The following is a 19,960-nucleotide window of genomic DNA, read 5'->3' on the forward strand; positions in this document are numbered from 1 at the left end:
CCCTTTACAAATTTATGTGGGTTGTAACTGATAGTTCATGCCTTAAGTGTTCACTAATTTCATTCCTATTAGACTCCAGGAGGCAAATTTTCCTATTCCTATGCTTGAGGTTTTGGATTCCCTGGGTGCAAAAAAAAATCATGTAAGGAATGGATGCCGGATTCTATCCATTTAAATGGTGAACTGGGTGCTGTCAGCAGGCCATATGGAACCAGTTATGGCTTCGGAGAATATGGTTGAGGTACAGCGTGTAGATGAGAAATAAAGGCCCAAAGTTAGATTCTTGGGGAATGCACGTGTGGATTTTTGAATAGACTGCACAGCCCAAAGAAAAATTAAAGGGAACATTGCAGACCACTGCTCAATAAAAACCAGGTAACTCCCCCCCACTCTGTTTGCCAACATTCCTCTAACTATCGAAAGCCAAAAACAGATTAACTCATTTCATTGCAGTTTGTAGCTTTAGTGTGGAAGTGCTCAAGAAATTCTCTGCTCCATATGGTGACCAGTTAAAGTATTGTGAAATTGTGGCCAACAGATACACCACTTTGAGTACTGTTGGGGGGGGGGGGATGGCTTATCAGAGGAAAGCAGCAGCAGCCAACTTCCTGGCACCAGGGGTGGCTCTGCTGCACAGGACGGGAGGAAAAAGAGGGATAGAGCTATAGTAATAGGGCTTGATGGCCGGCGCGGACACGATGGGCCGAAGGGCCTCTATCCGTGCTGTATTACTCTATGACTCTAATAGGGGATTCTATTGTAAGGGGAATAGATAGGCGTTTCTGTGGCCGCAAATGAGACTCCAGGATGGTGTGTTGCCTCCTTGGAGCAAGGGTCAAGGATGTCTCTAAGCGGCTGCAGAACATCTTGGAAGGGGAGGGTGAACAGCCAGTTGTCGTGCATATAGGCACCAACGATATAGGTAAAAAGCGGGATGAGGTCCTAAAAGCAGAATATAAGGAGTTAGGAGATAAATTAAAAAACAGGACCTCAACGGTAGTAATCTCAGGATTGCTACCAGTGCCACGTGCTAGTCAGAGTAGAAATAGAAGGATACTTCAGATGAATACGTGGTTAGAGGAATGGTGCCAGGGGGAGGGATTCAAGTTCCTAGGACATTGGAACCAGTTCTGGGGGAGGTGGGACCAGTTCAAACCGGACGGTTTGCACCTGGGCAGGGCTGGAACCGATGTCCTAGGGGGGAGTGTTTGCTAGTGCTGTGAGGGAGGGTTTAAACTAAAATGGCAGGGGGTTGGCAACCTGAGCAGGGAGACAGAGGAAAGGGAAACAAGGATCAAAGCAAAAGATAGGAAGGAGAAAAACAAAAGTGGCAATCAGAGAAATCAACGGTTTAAATCAAACATGGCCACAGTAAATAATAATTCTAATAGGTCTAAGAGCATTAAAAAAACAAGCCTGAAGGCTTTGTGTCTTAATGCGAGGAGCATTTGTAATAAGGTGGATGAATTGGCTGCGCAAATCGAGGTAAACGAATATGATCTGGTTGGGATTACGGAAACGTGGCTCAAGGATGGCCAAGACTGGGAACTCAACATCCAGGGGCATTCGATATTCAGGAAAGATAGGCAAAAAGGAAAGGGAGGTGGGTAGCATTACTGGTTAAAGAAGGGATTAACACAATTGTAATGAAGGATATTAGCTCTGATGATGTGGAATCTGTATGGGTAGAATTGAGGAATACTAGGGGGAAAAAACGTTAGTGGGAGTGATATATAGACCTCCAAACAGTAAGGCGGAGGTTGGGGATGGCATTAAAAGGGAAATTAAAGAAGCGTGCAATAAGGGCACAGCGGTCATCATGGGTGACTTTAATCTACATAAAGATTGGGCCAACCAAATTAGTAACAATACTGTGGAGGAGGAATTCCTGCAGTGTTTACGGGATGGTTTCCTGGACCAATATGTCGAGGAACCAACCAGAGATCAGGGCATCTTAGACTGGGTATTATGTAACAAGAAAGGATTAATTTGCAATCTTCTTGTACAAAGCCCCTTGGGTCAGAGCGATCATAACATGATCGAATTCTTCATTAAGATGGAGAATGAAGTAGTTGACTCAGAGACTAGGGTCCTCAATTTAAATAAAGGAAACTACGATGGTCTGAGGAGCGAGTTGGGTAGGGTTGATTGGGGAATGGCACTCAAAAGGGTTGATGGTGGATAGGCAATGGCAAACATTCAAAGACTGAATGGATGAGCTACAGAATTTATTCATCCCAGTTTGGCATAAAAATAAAACAAAAAAGGTGACTCAACTGTGGCTAACAAGGGAAATTAGGGATAGCATAAGATCCAAGGAGAGGACATATAAATTGCCCAGAAAAAGCAATAATCCTGAGGATTGGGAGCAGTTTAGGATTCAACAAAGGAGGATAAAGGGATTAATTAAGAAAGGGAAAATAGAATGAGAGTAAGCTTGCACGGAACATAAAAACTGACTGTAAAAGCTTTTATAGATATGTGAAGAGAAAAAGATTGGTGAAGTCAAGCATAGGTCCCTTGCAGTCAGAATCAGGAGAATTTATAATGGGGAACAAAGAAATGGCAGACCAACGAAATACATATTTTGGTTCTGTCTTCACAAAGGAGAACACAAATAACCTCCCAGAGATGCTGGGGAACATAGGGTCTGATGAAAGGGTGGAACTGAAAGAAATCAGTATTTGTAGGGAAATGGTGTTAGGAAAATTGATGGGACTGAAGGCTGATAAATCCCCAGGGCCTGATAATCTACATCCCAGGGTACTTAAGGAAGTGGCCCTAGAAATAGTAGATGCATTGCTGGTCATCTTCCAGAACTCGATAGACTCTGGAACAGTACCCATGGATTGGAGAGTAGCTAATGTTACCCCACTATTCAAAAAAGGTGGCAGAGAAAAAGCGGGGAATTATAGCCTGACATCGGTAGTGGGGAAAATGCTAGAGTCCATTATAAAAGATGTAATAGCAGAGCATTTGGAAAGCAGTGACAGGATCGGACAAAGTCAACATGGATTTACAAAAGGTAAATCATGCTTGACTAACCTACTGGAACTTTTTGAGGATGTAACTGGTAAAATAGATAAGGGAGAACCAGTAGATGTGGTGTATTTGGACTTTCAGAAGGCTTTCGATAAGGTCCCGCATAAGAGATTAGCATGCCAAATTAAGGCACATGGGATTGGGGGCAAGGTATTGACTTGGATAGAGAACTGGTTGGCGGACAGAAAGCAAAGAGTTGGAATAAACGGGTCGTTTTCCGAGTGGCAGGCAGTGACTAGTGGGGTACCGCAAGGATCGGTCCTAGGACCCCAGCTGTTCACAGTATATATTAATGATCTGGACGAGGGAATTGGATGTAATATCTCCAAATTTGCAGACGACACAAAGCTGGGTGGGAGGGTATGCTGTGAGGAGGATGTCGTGAAACTCCAGTACGATTTGGACAGGTTGGGTGATTGGGCAGAAACATGGCAAATGCACTATAATGTGGATAAATGTGAGGTTATCCACTTTGGTGGCAAAAACAGGAAGGCAGATTATTATTTGAATGGCAATAGATTGGGAGAAGGGGAAGTGCAAAGAGACCTGGGTGTTCTTGTGCACCAGTCGCTGAAGGTAAGCATGCAGGTGCAGCAGGCGGTTAAGAAGGCAAATGGTATGTTGGCCTTCGTAGCAAGAGGGTTCGAGTACAGGAACAAGGATGTCTTGTACAGTTGTACAGGGCCTTGGTGAGACCGCACCTTGAGTATTGTGTGCAGTTTTGGTCACCTTACCTGAGGAAGGACGTTCTTGCCATGGAAGGAGTGCAGCGAAGATTCACCAGGCTGATATCTGGGATGGCAGGAATGACGTATGAGGAGAGATTGTGTCGATTGGGCTTATACTCACTGGAGTTTAGAAGATTGAGAGGGGATCTCATCGAAACCTATAAAATTCTGTCAGGCCTCGACAGACTAGATGCAGGAAGGATGTTTCTGATGGCCGGGGAGTCCAGAACCAGGGGACACAGTCTAAGGATAAGGGGTAAGCCATTTAGGACTGAAATGAGGAGGAATTTCTTCACCCAGAGAGTGGTGAACCTGTGGAATTCTCTGCCACAGAGGGTGGTGGAGGCCAGTTCATTAAATATATTCAAGAAAGAGTTGGATATATTTCTTAAGGCTAAAGGGATCAAGGGATATGGGGAGAAGGCAGGGACAGGGTACTGAATTTGGATGATCAGCCATGATCTCATTGAATGGCGGAGCAGGCTCGAGGGGCCGAATGGCCTACTCCTGCTGCTACCTTCTATATACCATCTATCTATGTACTAATATTCCTGCCCTGTAAAGTATGTAAATGGAGGAATAGAAATCAATTTAAGGACTAACACACAATTTCCTGCCAGACAGCACAATTATTATAGATTAAAGTTAGATTGTCAGTCCGCAAGAAAATACAAGTTGAAGAGGTGACAAACAAATTGCCTTAAAATCTTCCTCTAAAAACCAATCAATGCCAGAATGTTTATGCATATGTTTAATCCTGCACAGATCAGTTTCTCATTTGTACATAGTTTGCTTTCACTTAAAATACAGTATATAAATAAACAATTCATTTATCACTATTGTGTGATTTTTAAAGAAGCAAGTTCCATCATCGATCCCAGATTTTTGTTTAGTAACAGCCTCTTGATTTTAAGTAATTACAAAATACTGAGAAATGCAGAAATTCATGCCCGAGACATAAAAGTACAGTGCACTCCATAAGCAAGCCAGTACCCAAAAATGTGTACTTTTGGGGGTTTTATAAGGCCACTTTGGCCCCATCGTCGCTGCTGCGCTGACGGACAGGAATTTAGTCGGAGTTCTTTCCACTGCCCTGAAGGATTACCTTCCATGAGTAACAGACAGTTCAACAACATGGATTTTTTTTAAAAATGAAAACACAAATTTGCCAAAGTATAAATATTTTTAAAAATGAAACATTTTCACTTACATTAATCCAAAAGGTTAATACTTAGTGCAAAATTTTAATTGTTCAGTTAAAACTCTTTAGCAGCCTTCATCAAACTCAAATTGGGCAGCAAACTGTTCATAATACATATATTTTAAGACTAAGTTATTTCCACGAATGACAGTTGAATATAGTGTTCACTGAAGAATTAAGAGATGAGAAATCAACTAGTCCTTGAATGAAATTTCAACAAAGAAATGTATATGTGGCAACTCAGCGATACTGATCATAGCAGCAGATTGGAGGATGTGGACCCCCATACTCCAACATGGTGAGTTACTGGCTTCAGTGGGACTGTCTGGGGAAAGTGACAGGAGGGTTGACCCTGAATACTTGTTCAACTCTTAGTGGAAGGTTGCAGAACAATACTGGGCCTGCCCACTCTCCATCAGGGAATGGCAACAAGCGGCGGAAAGCAGAAGCAAAAGAAACACTATTTTTAAAAACTGGTTACTTTGCGAGAACCTGGATGCTGAGTGCGCTCAATCCCCATCAAGTTTATAACCATGTTTTTCTTGTTACTTCAATCCATTTGCCTTAGTTGGTTGAGCGCCATTAGCTTCCAGTCAAACAACTTTTTCTCCTTCGATTTGGGCCTCCATCCCGCAGACATATACCTCACCCTAAATAAGTTCTACTGCCGGCTGATTGCAGAGCAGCATTGAAAGCAAAATGTGGAGCAGTCCACAGCCTATATTTTTATCCAAAAATGCTCATCTGGTATCTGTAAAGACAGTAATCTAAAAATAAAATAATTTAGTGTGTTACAATGTCACTGTCCAGTACATCTTTAGATGAGGGATTTATCAAGGCACGATAGCAGGGTCTTTACACAATACCCAAGAGTATCAATGCTGTGCAAGAGAGTAACTTGAACTTTTCCCTTCCGTATAATTTATACACAGTCAGCATTAGGAAGTCAGTAAAATTGTTTTCCCTGGTTTGGTCCCAAAGAATGTCATAGCTCTCAGCATATTTTGTGAACATGAACAAAAAAAATAAAAACATGGTAGTGTTATTTAGGTTTAAATTAGTGGAGGCTGTAGAATACAGAATAACTAAGCGAAACCCCCAAAGTTTCCTTTTTGAGATAGGAATCAGGTTTAAAAAAAGTGTCTGACATTTAGAAAAACTAGGTAAAGAAAAATATGGTACAAGTTTCTCAAAATTAAGAGATCCCAGAAGAAAAAAAAAATTCTTAGCTGTAGTGCTCCTATGAATACACAAATTGTAGGCTCTTGTTCAAATCAACTGTCCTGAGGTAATGGCACTTTTGTGTAACATGGATTTTAACATATAAATTGAAATAGTAATGAGCGGAGATATTTTGGATTGAATTTCTCATCAGAAAAGCAGTACAAGCACGGACTTAATAAAAAATGTAGTGTGCGGTAACATGCAGTACATGGGCCAGCCCTTCAGCTCAGGCTGAGTCTCTGGACAATCCCAGTAATGTGCTGTTCTGGTTTTGTTTTCTCTAAAATGTTGTTTTTGTCAAATGATCATGTCCTGTTGAACTTTGTGAATTTTGTTCAATGGGTGTGAAATTAGTGCAAATACACATCTACGTTCTTGCAATCAAATGCATTTTATCCAAACCTCATTACAACCCATCAGTAATTTATATCTGGGGCTAATCTGATCAAGGTTTGATCTGTTTTTCTGGTTATGGCTTCTCCCAGCACCAGAGATATTTGTTCTTGCAAGAGGCTTGTAGTAACAAGGTTCTATATATAGGATTATGTGAGCGATGGGGGCAAGGTATATTGATAAAAATTAACAACTTTATACCTTTTCTAATAAAATCTGGTTAAGGCCAATGATTGTGCATTTTTGGTGTTCTGGATAAATATCAGCAAAAAGTAATGGAGATCGTCTGCAGTGGAACTTTATTTGCACCTGGAAAAAAAGTAAATATAAAATTAAGTTACGCTACACAAGATCATCATACATAAACTCATTTATACAGAAGAAAATGTTCCTTACCTCAGGTAACGCTCTAATAGAAGCAATGCCCTGATCAGACTGGTTATGTTCCACCTTATGGTTACTTCTCCACCTCACCTTCAAGGTAGCCAGTCGAGTACAGGCGTTGAGAGTTCCAGACACAGATGGAGTCATTCCAGTAATGCAAAAAGAGGACAGGACTAGACCCAGAGGCCAGGAGTATAACTTTAGATCTTGGAATCGAGTACCTTGGGAAAGCTTGTTTGGTGAATCGTGTAATGACTGAAATAAAGGCGAGCGAATAGGAGAACCTGGAATCATTTCCATTTCTTTAAAATCTGTTGTATCATCCAATTCTTCTGCTGCCAAGGCTTCCATTTTAATCTAAAGGTTTTATCAATTAAAAAAAAAAATGATTAGTTGAATAGTTGATAGCTTATGTGCCAGCTTAGCTCATTTGGTAGCATTCTCACTTCGGAGTCAGAAAGCTTGTGGGTTTGTCCCAATCCAGGACTAGAGCACATAATATAAGCTAACATTGCAGCGCAGTACTAAGACAGCACTATATTGTCAGAGGTGTTGTCTTTCTGAAGTGACATTAATCCAAGGCCCTGTCTGCCTCTTTAGTGCACGTAAAAGATGCAATGGCTCCATTCAAAGATATGTGCTTAGGACTTCACAAAGCACTTTACAACTAAGGGATTAATTTTGTAGTACAGTCATTGTTGTTACGTAGGCAAGAGGAACAGGGTGTTCCCTCGGTGTCCTGGCCAACATTCCTCACTCAAACACCACCACATCATAGATTAACTGCTCATTAATTTCATTTGATGTGTGTGGAATCTTCTGTGGGTAAAGCAACTGCTGCTTTTCCCTAAACAAGTGACTAGATTCCAAAAATTATTCAGCAGATGTGAAGCTGTACGAGACATCCCAAGGATATAATAAAATGTTATATAAATGAAAGTTATTTATTTTTCTGTCTTTCTCCCACTCCAGGGACTTGAGCACATAAAGCTAGGCTGACACTCCAGTGCAGAGCGGAGGGAGTGCTGCACTGTCGGAGGTGCCGTCTTTCGGATGAGATGTTAAACCGAGGCCCTGTCTGCTCTCTCAGGTGGACGTAAAAGATCCCATGGCACTATTTCGAAGAAGAGCAGGGGAGTTATCCCCGGTGTCCTGGCCAATATTTATCCCTCAACCAACATAACAAAACAGATTCTCTGGTCATTAGCACATTGCTGTTTGTGGGAGCTTGCTGTGCGCAAATTGGTTGCCACGTTTCCCACATTACAACAGTGACTCTACTTCAAAAGTACTTCACTAGCTGTAAAGTGCTTTGAGACGTCCAGTGGTCGTGAAAGGCGCTACATAAATGCAAGTCTTTTTTCTTTCTATTGTTCAATATATCTGAATGAAGGTAAAATGTGGTTTCAGAATCTTGCACTGCAGCAAGTCATGCTGAATGAACACCAGCATTTTTATTTTGTAGCTAATTACTTAAAGAAACTTTAAAACTCCCATAAATATATTCCAGAGTCTGCTCTGATACAACAAAAATGCGATTAGATCTTTTCTACAGAAGGCTGATCAAAATGCCATACTTCTAGATCAAGACATTTATGAAATGTATGCAAATTTTAAAATTTGATAATCAAATTTAGCTCTTCAAAAATGCTGTTTAAGAAAAGAAATAGGAACAGGAGTAGGTCATTCGGCCCTTCGAGCCTGCTCAGCCATTCAATAGGATCATGGCTGATCTTCTACCTCAACTCCACCTTCCTGCACTACCCCCATATCCATTGGTTCCTTAAGTATCCAAAATTCTAATCGATCTCAGTCTTGAATATACTCAACGACTGAGTATCCACAACCCTCTGGGGTAGAGAATTCCAAAGTTTCACAACTCTCCGAGTGAAGAAATTTCTCATCTCGGTCCTAAATGGCCGACCCCTTATTCTGAGATGGTGACCCCTAGTTCCAGGCTCCCCAGCCAGGAGAAACACCCTCCCAGCATCTACCCTGTCAAGCCCCATAAGAATTTTATGTGCTTCAATGAGATCACCTCTCATTCTTTTAAACTCTAGGGAATATAGGCCTAGTCTACTCAAAGCAAGAAAACTATCACGGCAGCAGTGGAAGTTACTGCCTAATTAATACAAGGATTTTTTTTTATTGCCTGCCCTAATTGCCCTCGAGAAGGTGGTGGTGAGCCGCCGCCTTGAACCGCTGCAGTCTGTGTGGTGAAGGTACTCCCACAGTGCCGTTAGGGAGGGAATTCCAGGATTTTGACCCAGCGACGATGAAGGAATGGCGATATACTTCCAGGGGCCGTGTAGCCTGGTCCTGCTCCTACTTCTTGTGTTCTAATTCTGTGTTAGATTTCAGGAGATGGTTCTATTCACAGGGATTAGTGGAGACCTCGGGAACAGGCTGCCAGCTAGGAGTCCTTCAAGAGTAAATTGGGCCTGTTCCTGGCTGGGGTGGAGATCACCTCTTACAGAAGGTAAGTACTGCAGGAAATACAGGGACAGAGTGATCTCCTGGACGAGTTTTGATCGCCTAGATTGGTCGGAGAGGAATTTCCCAGATTTTTTTCTCCCAAATTGGCCATTGGGTTTTTTAATCTGGTTTTTCGCCTCTCCTGGGAGATCACATGGGTCCAGGTGGGATGGAGAGTGAAAGTAGATTTGAGGTTAGGATCAGATCAGCCATGATCTTATTGAATGGCGGAGCTGGCTCGAGGGGCCGATTGGCCTACTCCTGCTCCTATTTCTTATGTTCTTAAGTCAGGATGGTGTGTGACTTGGAGGGGGTGGTGTTCCCATGCGCCTGCTGCCCTTGTCCTTCTAGGTGGTAGAGGTCATGGGTTTGGGAGGTGCTGCCGAAGGAGCCTTGGCGAGTTGCTGCAGTGCATCTTGTAGATGGTATACACTGCAGCCACGGTATGCCAGTGGTGGAGGGAGTGAATGTTTAAGGTGGTGGATGGGGTGCCAATCAAGCGGGCTGCTTTGTCCTGGGTGGTGCCAAGCTTCCCGAGTGTTGTTGGAGCTGCCCTCATCTAGGCAAATGGAGAGTATTCCATCACACTCCTGACTTGTGCCTTGTAGATGGTGGAAAGGCTTTGGGGAGTCAGGAGGTGAGACACTCGCTGCAGAATATCCAGCCTCTGACCTGCTCTTGTTGCCACAATATTTGTGTGGCTGGTCCAGTTAAGTTTCTGGTCAATGGTGACCCCCAGGATATTGATGGTGGGGGATTCGGCGATGGTAATGCCGTTGAATGTCAAGGGGCGGTGGTTAGACGCTCGATTGTTGGAGATGGTCATTGCCTGGCACTTGTGTGGCACGAATGTTACTTGCCACTTATCAGCCCAAGCCTGAATGTTGTCCAGGTCCTGCTGCAAGCGGACATGGACTGCTTCATTATCTGAGGAGTTGCGAATGGTATTGAACATTGTGCAGTAATCAGAGAACATCCCCACTTCTGACCTTATGTTGGAGGGAAGGTCATTGATGAAGCAGCTGAAGATGGTTGGGCCTAGGACACTGCCCTGAGGAACTCCTGCAGTGATGTCCTGGGGCTGTGATGACTGACCTCCAACCACCACAACCATCTTCCTTTGTGCTAGGTATGACTCCAGCAGTGGAGACTTTTCCCCTCCGATTCCCATTGACTTCAGTTTTACTAGGGCTCCTTGATGCCACACTCGGTGAAATGCTGCCTTGATGTCGAGGGCAGTCACTCTCACCTCACCTCTGGAATTCAGCTCTCTTGTCCATGTTCGGACCTAGGCTGTAATGAGGTCTGGAGCCGAGTGGTGAGTAAGTGCCGCTTGATAGCACTGTCGATGACGCCTTCCATCACTTTGCTGATGATTGAGAGTAGACTGGTAATTGGCCAGATTGGATTTGTCCTGCTTTTTGTGGACAGGACATACCTGGGCAGTTTTTCACATTGTCAGATAGATGGCAGTGTTATAGCTGTACTGGAACAGCTTGGCTAGAGGCACAGCTAGTTCTGGAGCACAAGTCTTCAGCACGATAGCCGGGATGTTGTCGGGGCCCACAGCCTTTGCTGTATCCAGTGCGCTCAGCTGTTTCTTGATATCACGTAGAGACCCACATCAGGTTGCTGCAGTGTACTGTCCACTCGAGTACAAATGTTATGGTTTGTCTTTCAAACCCTTCGTGTCTCCAGAATTGTTCAGCTAATGATTGGAAGAGGATCAAAGCACAAGTGGGTTATATATAGCCTGTTGCAGACATAGTATTGCTGGCTTATCAGGACAGAACCTGAACCATTAATCTCCTACTTTGAATTACCCCTACATGTATTTAAAAAAGTGTTTGAAATATGCAGTCAGGATAAGTTTGGGCAAGGCCATGTATACAACAAAAAAAGCAAAATCCAGTTTTAGTAACTTAAAAGGTTAGTTTTGAATTGTATTATGCAATTCAGTTAAGCCAGATACAGCAGCACAAATTCAAAACTGCAACTCACTTTCCAGGTTTTCCATGCTCTTTGCAGCACTTTGGCAGCATGATGGAGTTTTTTAATCCACTGTCTGGTCAACCATGATCGAATAGCTGCAGAGAAACAAATAATGAACCTTAAAGTTGCAAGCATGCACTGGGTGTATATATATATATATATATATATATATATATGTATGTATATAATCTTTTTTTTTTTTTTTTTTTTAAAGGTACAAAAAAGGTTTCCCTGCATGCCATTTGAAACTGACATTAAGAGTCCTATTTTCCCATGTGAGCATGTACAGGAAACTCTTTGGTATCCGGCACCAATGGGACCGGCCTGTTGCCGGTTGATCAAAAATTCCTGATGACAGAGAAGGTTATCTACCGAGGCTATTTTTAACAAAGAAAAATTAAAAAAGCAAGAAATGTGCAGTATACAGTAATTGGGTACTCACCTACAGAATGTTGTGTTAAATGGATTGTGGAAGATGCTTGATTAAGTACAGTACTGCCAGTTGAGGGTAATGCAATGCAATGACTACCAGCAGCGTGGGAGACACAGTACCCCTGTAAAATGGCAGATCAGAAGAGACTACCGGCAGCGCGGGAGAGTCAGACTCCTGTTACAGGGGTATTGAGGTGTTCCGACTTCCGACAGCGCCAAGAAGCCGAGTACTGGCAGTTTGGAGAACTACCCCCACCGCGGGAGACTCGGACTCGGCAACATTGCCGGTTATTGAGGTGTTGTTTTTGGAGTGAGAATTTTGCCGGTTAATAGAGAATTCTGGATATTTAGGTGCCGTTTAAACGAGAGTTTCCTGTACGTGGAAGGTAGCAGATTTGTTACTGTTGTACAAGGAATATTTGCAGAAAACAAGATTAATAGCCGCTACTACCAATTATCCACCTAATTAAAAAATGAAAAATCAACTATTGCCTTTGGCAAGAATTACTTAGAAAATTATTTTAGGAGTAAATCAAGACCCAATGTGTTACAGGAATTGCATACTTTACACACGACATATCTTTAGATAGTCAGCATGCTGATGGTGGGTTGGCCAGAAGTTGTGTATCTTGATGCCTTGCTTCAGGTCAACAGACAAGCAGAACAGATGATTTTTAAAAAGTGGAGTTGAGTTAGGAATGGTTGGGGTGGGGAGGGGCAGGGGGTGCGTGGGTTGAAGTTGAGCCTGAAGCTGGAACCCAGGGTTAGGTGGGGAGGGGAATAATAAAAATTAAACTTGAAGTGGGGGTAGGGAAGGTAAGGGATGCAAATACATTAAAAGTCGAATATGGACTGCCATGTGCATTTTAATAGGAAATGAGAAATATAGGCAACGTCACAATGCTGCAATAGTAGTGCTCTTCTGAAGCTGGGTCTCAGGCAACTAGTTCGGCAGAGTAGAGGCAGCTTTACTCTGCACCTATTCATGATAAACCAGAGGTAGGAATGCTCGAGGCAGGCATGGATTCCTGAAACATCTCTTAGCTAGTTGAGCAATAATGGTACAATACTTGCCTGCCTGAATGATAGTCGCTGCCCGCCTTAATCGTGCCAATTTTCTCCGACGGTATCTTCGCCAGCTATATTGAATACAAAGTGCCTTCTCGGAAAGTGTTTGACTCCTTGCACTTTCGAGCAGCTCGAGCTAAAGAGATTTAATAATGTAGACATTTACTAACCATTTTAAACACTCATCATATCCCCCCGAAATCTGCATTGCAACAGTGACTACACTTCAAAAGTAGTAGACAGGGGAATGTCTTTGGATGTCGTTTTTTGAACTTCCAGGAGGCATTCGATAAGGTTCCACATAAGAGACTGTTAGCTAAAATTAAACCTCATGGAATTGAAGGCAAATTATTGACCTCGTTAGGAGATTAGTTAATTGGTAGAAGTCAGAGAGCAGGGATAATGGGTATGTACTCAAATTGGAAGCAATTGATAGTGGTGTCCCACAAGGATCTGTGCTGGGGCCTCAACTATTCACTATATTTATTAATGACTTGGATAACAGAGAACCACATATCCAAGTTTGCCGATGACAGAAAGATTGGTGGCATAGTAAATAGTGTAGACGGGAGCATAAAATTACAAAGCGACGTTGATAGATTAAGTGAGTGGGATGTATTTCAATGCAAATGTGAAGTCATCCATTTTGGGCCAAAAAAGGACAGATCCGAGTATTTCTTAAATGGTGAAAAGCTAGGAACCGTGGAGGTTCGAAGAGGTTTAGTAGTCAGGTACAAAAAAAAATCAAAAAAGCTAATAGAATAACTAGAGGGCTAGAATATAAAGGGGAAGAAGTTTTGCTACAGCTATACAAAACCCTGGTTAGACCACATCTGGAGTACTGTGTACAGTTCTGGACACACCTTAGAAAGGATATACTGGTTTTGGAGGGAGTGCAGCGCAAATTCACCAGAATGTGACCAGGGCTCCAAGGTTAGATTATGAGGAGAGATTACATAAACTCGGCTTGTATTCCCTGGAATATAGAAGGTTAAGGGGTGATTTGATTGAGTTATTTTGGATTTTGAAAGGAATTGATAGAGTATGATAGAAACTTTTTCTGCTGGTGGGGGGGGAAGTCTTGAACAAGGGGAGGATAAGCTTAAAATCAGAACCAGGCCATCTCAGGAAAGAAGTTAGGAAACACTTCTTCATGCAAACAGTGGTATAAGTATGGAACTTTCTCCCACAAAAAGCAGTAGATGCTATCTCAATTAATAATTTTAAATCTGAGATTGATAAGATTTTTGCTAGCCAAGGGTATTAAGGAAGATGGAGCCAGGGCAGGTGGATGGAGTTAGGATACAGATCAGCCATGATCCCATTGAATGGTGGAACAGGCTTCAACTGCTGAATGGCCTACTCCTGTTCCCAAGTTGCTCTAACGAAAATGAAAATTCAACCAGGGAAAATTTCTCAAGATAGTTTAGGCAACTTACCATGCTGTGAGTCATGAACACTTGTGTTTTGCCACAATGTACTAGTGAGCTACATGACCTGTTCTCGGCTGGGTTATAGAAGGAGGATACGACACTTTGGCCAGCTAATACATTAGTGAGAATGTCCTGCACAGTGGACTGCAAAGCCTCAGTGCTGCCATCTGTTGCTGATGAACCTGCAAAGGCAAACGATATCCATTTCCATGGCAACAGCATCTTCATTACAGGCAGATGTGAGAAAGCATCAGAGACACCGCAGCAAAGTCGAGGCAATTAGCAAGCTGAAGGCAGCAAACAGAAAATGGAGGAATTGGTGAAGAATCAAATCGAGAGAAACTGGAAGGAGAGACAGAAAAGAGAGGAAAGAGAAAATTAAGAGGACAAATTTAATACAGCACCAGTTACAAAAACACACAGTATTAGCACTAAACTTAACAGCAGTATATAAATAAAAGTTACTTTGCTATACATACGGCTGAACTACCAATACAGTATTAAAACAGGAATCATATAGCTGAATTACAGTTTATGTTGTAAATGTTACTCCTAAATCGGCCGACAGAACTATATGACAAACCTTTCCTCTTTTTTGCAGGAGAGCATCCATTAATGCTAGATGCAGTTTGTAAATTAAGTTGCCAATATGTTCTCAGAAGTCCATAGCGCTCCAAAAAATGCTGGTATGGGACCCTAAATTACAAAGTACTGTTAGTCACCGCATGCGAGAACAAAAACATAGTTTACAAAGCAGACCTCATACAAACAAAGAGTCAGTTCTGAATCCAGGCCAAATGAAATGCAAATTTTACACTGCAATCTCTCCCCAAAGGAATCACCTGTCAAATCAAGTCAGTATTCGGTGTGTAACTGGCCTGATTTGTAGCTTCTACGGCATGTGCTTTCCACAATTAGTTATTCATAACCCATTAGGAACAAACAGACCACAATTATTATACATTATGTTCCATCACGTTTTAGGCATACGCCAAGAGCTATAATTAGCTCAAGATCCCTTATTCCACTCATTCACTCTGGCAATTAATACATGACACACAAGGAGCCCCGAGTACTTACCATTTCAAAAAGGTAGAATGGTAATGAGCCAACATACCTAATAGGGAATCCAGCTGCACTGATGTTGATTGTTTCAACGATACCACAGGCTTCTAGCTGGCTGAGAATCTAAAACAAAGTCACTTTATGAATTTTGCTCACCTCAAAATAAGCATAAGTACTATAAAATATTTGATGTACATTTCCTTTTGGCTGCACCATGGACAAGTTCCAAAAGCATGGTGTACCTACAGTAAAATATTATACCAAGACAAAGCATCGACTTGAAACGTTGCGAAAAATTTAGTTGCGCAAATAACGTTAAACTCAGAAATAGCACTTCACTAAAGGAGATTGCACAACACGAGACTTATGGCATTACCTAAAATAAAACTGGCATCTCCATTTAAAATTGTTAACATTTTGAAACTAGAAGCCAAAAACATTTCTTAAACTGCCAGCACTGACTGAAATCATATCGAAAAAGGTTAAAATTATTAACCGGAATTTTCTTTTTACATTAATGTAAACTCTTTGTTTTACAGCCTCTGAAAGCAGATGTGCCAACATACAGAAAACCGATCCTAAATCAAACTAATCCAAGTTCCATCAGCTTAATTTGAATAACCAAAACTAGTTTGTTGCTTGGATCTTCACCAAGTGCAATTTTTCCTATTCTACTACAGTACCTCCTCTGATCTGAAAAGGAGAGGCTTGCAGTCCATGTTAGGCTTGATGCATCTGATGTAGTGAGGTGTGGTGCTGTTCAAAATACGCATAAGGCTTTCCAGTGAACCCTGCAGGAGAAAGGCAAGGTGAGGTAGAGAAACAATGGAGAATAGAACTACAAGAGACTCATCTTGTATGTGGTATAGTAATGCAGTGTTAATACAATCAGACCTTAAATTTGGAGACCACAGTAACCGCTTTGTTCGGAGCTTTAGTGTCCTTGTGTTCTTTCTCTTCAACAGGAAATAGCTCCTTCAGCAAGGCATCTTGGGACTTCTGCAACAACTGCACCAGCTCTGGTGGGACAGGATCCTAATGCAGCGAGAACATGATTTACAATATATCCAACCGTCAGTTTGCTGCATGGTGGCCACAGCAAGGTGAACTGCAAAACTCTTACAAAACCTGCAGTTTTATTGAATTGGAATTTAGTACAAATGTTCAAATGATTAAAATGTTAATAGTGGTGCTATGCTGCGCCTACTTATTTATACACATGCAGCCATTCCCTTAACACGCAATTTTTTTTTTGGGGGGGGGGGGGATATAAAAAGGCACTTCATAAATAATTTTAATGGGTTCTTTATTAATGAGGGAATAAGCAAGGCATGTCAGGGTATATCAGAATTATTTTTTTTAAGCTAAAAGAAGTATGAGATTAAGTTATCACCATTGCACCAAATAACCTTTCAAGTTGCCAAAAATATTATGGTAACTTATTTTTTGAACACGGTACATCTTTGAGAAAGAATATTCTATAATGCCATCATGTACTGAATGTATTCAGCAACACAATTATGATATTGATATTTTAATTTTAAATGAGGGGTGCATTATTCTCTCCCTTCAAACCACACAATTCCTGCATACCAGGGCGGAGTGAAGGATGCTGGTAGAGACGACTTAATTTTTTTCCCCACATCACCCAATGAGGGAATCCCTAGCCTTTGCTCATCAGTTCCAGCTGTGGCTCAGTTGGCAGCACCCTAGCCTCGGAGTTAGAAGGTTGTGGGTTCAAGTCCCACCAGAGGCTCGAGCACAAAAAAAAAACTAGGCTAACACTCCAGTGCATTACTGAGGGAGTACAGCACTGTCGGAGGTGCTGTCTTTCGGATGAAATTGAGGCCCCATCTGCTCTCTCAGGTGGATGTAAAAGATCCCATGGCACTATTCGAAGAAGAACAGGGAGTTATTCTGGGTGTCCTGGCCAATATTTATCGCTCAATCAACATCACTAAAACAGATTCTCTGGTCATTATCACTTTGCTGTTTGTGGGAGCTTGCTGTGTGCAAATTGGCTACCGTGTTTCCTACATTACAACAGTGACTACACGTCAAAAGTACTTCATTGGCTGTAAAGTGCTTTGGGACATCTGGTGGTCGTGAAAGGCGCTATAAAAATGCAAGACTTTCTTTCCCTCCCCCCCACCGTAGTAGTGACCAAGATGAAAAACTCAGTGAAGCAGGGGAAATCAGACTTCCATCACACATCATTCTATACAAACCTGTGTGTGTGCACATTTGTTTTAAAACCCAGTGTTCTTTCTATTTTAGGTGAAGTAAAACAAAACAAAACCCAAGAAAAAGCGATGACAAGATGAACATTACATACATCAGGCACTGCTTTAAGTCAGAAGGCTGTGAATTCGAGGCCCAAGCAAGGACTTGAGCACATAATCCAGGCTGACACTCCAGTGTAGTACTGAGAAAGTACTGCACTGTCAGAGGGGTCGTGCCTCATTAACTGAGCATTCAATGAATGCCTCATTGAATATTCGATATTCCCTACCTTGTTCTTTTCCATCATTCCCTCAATCTGGTAATTGACCTCGCCTGCGTAATGAACTACTATGAAATTGGGAACCTTGCTGAACACATCCCAGCTCATACAATGGTTACTCGCCAAAGCTGCCTGAAGGCGAGTTTTAAATTGGTTTGCATCTGAAAGTCGGTTGAGGCGGCTCTCCTTTAGGAAAAGAGAGAATAAATTCAAAAATGAAAAATCAGTGAGCATTGAGTAACTATATATACACAATCCATCACTACAATTTGTAGGACAAATAAAGGTGTCAAAACACCCATGTCTGTAGGAGCCGAAATAACCTTTTTAAAAAAAAAATTGCAGAAATTAGGTAAAAATCCATTTCACTTTTAAAGAATGGCACAGATTATGAAGAAGTGTTTTCTTTCACAAAAATCACATTTTTAAAGAATTTCCCCCCCTCAGTAACATGTATAGCAAGAGTTAGTGAAGTTACATTTGCACAGCAAAGGCTTGAGCTGGCTGGTAAAATGATATAAACTTTATTTTAAAGCAGTGCCAACCATTAGGTGTATTAGAATTTACACCACTACATGAGTTTCACAATGCTCAATTCAATGCAAGTCGTTTTCTGTAAATCAGGAATTATTAGTATTTGCAGAAAATGTTGCTAAAGGACGTTGGCCATGAAAATACAGTGTTTCCGATAGTGTTGGGGTCTTAAAAGATAATGAAAGGGTATGATATGGTAGATGCAGAGAAAATGTTTCCACTTGGATTTTTTTGGGGGGGGGGGGGGGTCAAAATTAGAGGTCATAAATATAAGATAGTCACTAATAAATCCATTAGGGAATTCAGGAGAAACATTTTTACCCAAAGAGTGGCAAGAACGAGGAACATGCTACCACAAGGAGTAGTTGAGGCAAATAGCATAGATGCTTTATAAGGAAGCTAGATACGTACGAGGGAAAAAGGAATAGAAGGATATGCAGATAGGAGAAGGCTCATGTGGAGCATAAACACCGGCATAGACTAGTTGGGCCGAATGGCCGGTTTCTGTGCTGTAAATTCTATGGCCCGGAATTTGCGGTGGGTAATAACAGAGAACGAACAGCATTTGCTGTTATTACCCCTTCGAAACTGACCGCAACTTCAGAATGTAGCGCATCTCCTAACATGGAAATCCTGAAGTTGCAGTCAGTCAGTCATTCAGTGCTCAGACACTGGCTGCGCTGTGGCCCTTCTTCGCCTCCGCCCCACTCTAAGCCGGAAATCAGTGAAACCGACGAAAACCTGGGCTTTTCTGCGGTAATATCGCTGTTAAATACCCCATTAAATGTTAAGTCTTGTTGGATTAGGTGTAACTGGGGTTTTAACAGCATATTGACTGCTTTACAAACATTATGACTCTGAAAAACTAATTATAATTTTGAGGAGTGTCAAATTTCTCCATAATGATGACAATTACAATTTTTAAGAAACTTTAAAAATAAATTTATATATTTTTTTAAAAAGTTTGTTCACATTTATTTCAGGTTTACCTTTTCCCCATGTGAGAGCTCCAATCTTTGTATTGCTCTCTAACATTTTTTTTAAAAATTTGAATAAAAGCAACTTCTTCACTTCCTGGTTCGCTGTCTGAGAATTATGCATTGTGATTGGCTGCTTAGACAGCTTGTTGACGTCACAGCAGCTTGCACTAGGAATTCCCCACGATTCTACACTGATCTGACTGATGCATCGAGAAAGGCAAACTTCTCGCCACAGAGACCGCAAGATCTTTGTGGGCAGCTTTCTTCAGGGCCAGCAGCGAACACCTTTGCTTCGCCGCCGAGCGCAAATTCCAGGCCTATGTAAAAATGTTAGCCGTGACACTGGGAGAACTCCTCTGCTCCTCGAATAATACCAGCAGACCTTTTACATCCTTCTGAATAGGCAGACAGGACCTTGATTTAACATTGCATCCTAAAGATGCACCCCTGACAATGCAGCACTCCTTCAGTACTGTACTAAAGTGTCAGCCTACATTATGTGCTCA

General features: G+C 41.8%; 1 protein-coding gene across 2 annotated transcripts in view; it reads right to left on the reverse strand.

Moving 5' to 3' along the window:
- Window positions 1-4,504: 4,504 nt before the first annotated feature.
- myo19 (myosin XIX) overlaps window positions 4,505-19,960 on the reverse strand; it is a 43,195-nt gene continuing 27,739 nt past the window's right edge. The window contains exons 15-24 of one of the 2 annotated variants that reach the window (XM_085964500.1): window positions 17,950-18,126; window positions 16,332-16,472; window positions 16,121-16,228; window positions 15,490-15,560; window positions 14,956-15,068; window positions 14,379-14,554; window positions 12,946-13,075; window positions 11,449-11,534; window positions 6,985-7,329; window positions 4,505-6,897 (exon numbers count right to left, since the gene is read on the reverse strand). In XM_085964500.1, the coding sequence (XP_085820626.1) occupies window positions 6,784-6,897; window positions 6,985-7,329; window positions 11,449-11,534; window positions 12,946-13,075; window positions 14,379-14,554; window positions 14,956-15,068; window positions 15,490-15,560; window positions 16,121-16,228; window positions 16,332-16,472; window positions 17,950-18,126 (1,461 nt within the window). In that variant the 3' untranslated portion in view covers window positions 4,505-6,783. The remainder of the gene's footprint in view (window positions 6,898-6,984; window positions 7,330-11,448; window positions 11,535-12,945; window positions 13,076-14,378; window positions 14,555-14,955; window positions 15,069-15,489; window positions 15,561-16,120; window positions 16,229-16,331; window positions 16,473-17,949; window positions 18,127-19,960) is intronic. The other variant, XM_085964501.1, reaches the window with a different exon arrangement.

Source organism: Somniosus microcephalus, chromosome 22, assembly GCF_052327205.1.
Source record: "Somniosus microcephalus isolate GS21.2 chromosome 22, FLI_Smic_1.0, whole genome shotgun sequence".
In the NCBI taxonomy this organism is placed as follows: domain Eukaryota; kingdom Metazoa; phylum Chordata; class Chondrichthyes; order Squaliformes; family Somniosidae; genus Somniosus; species Somniosus microcephalus.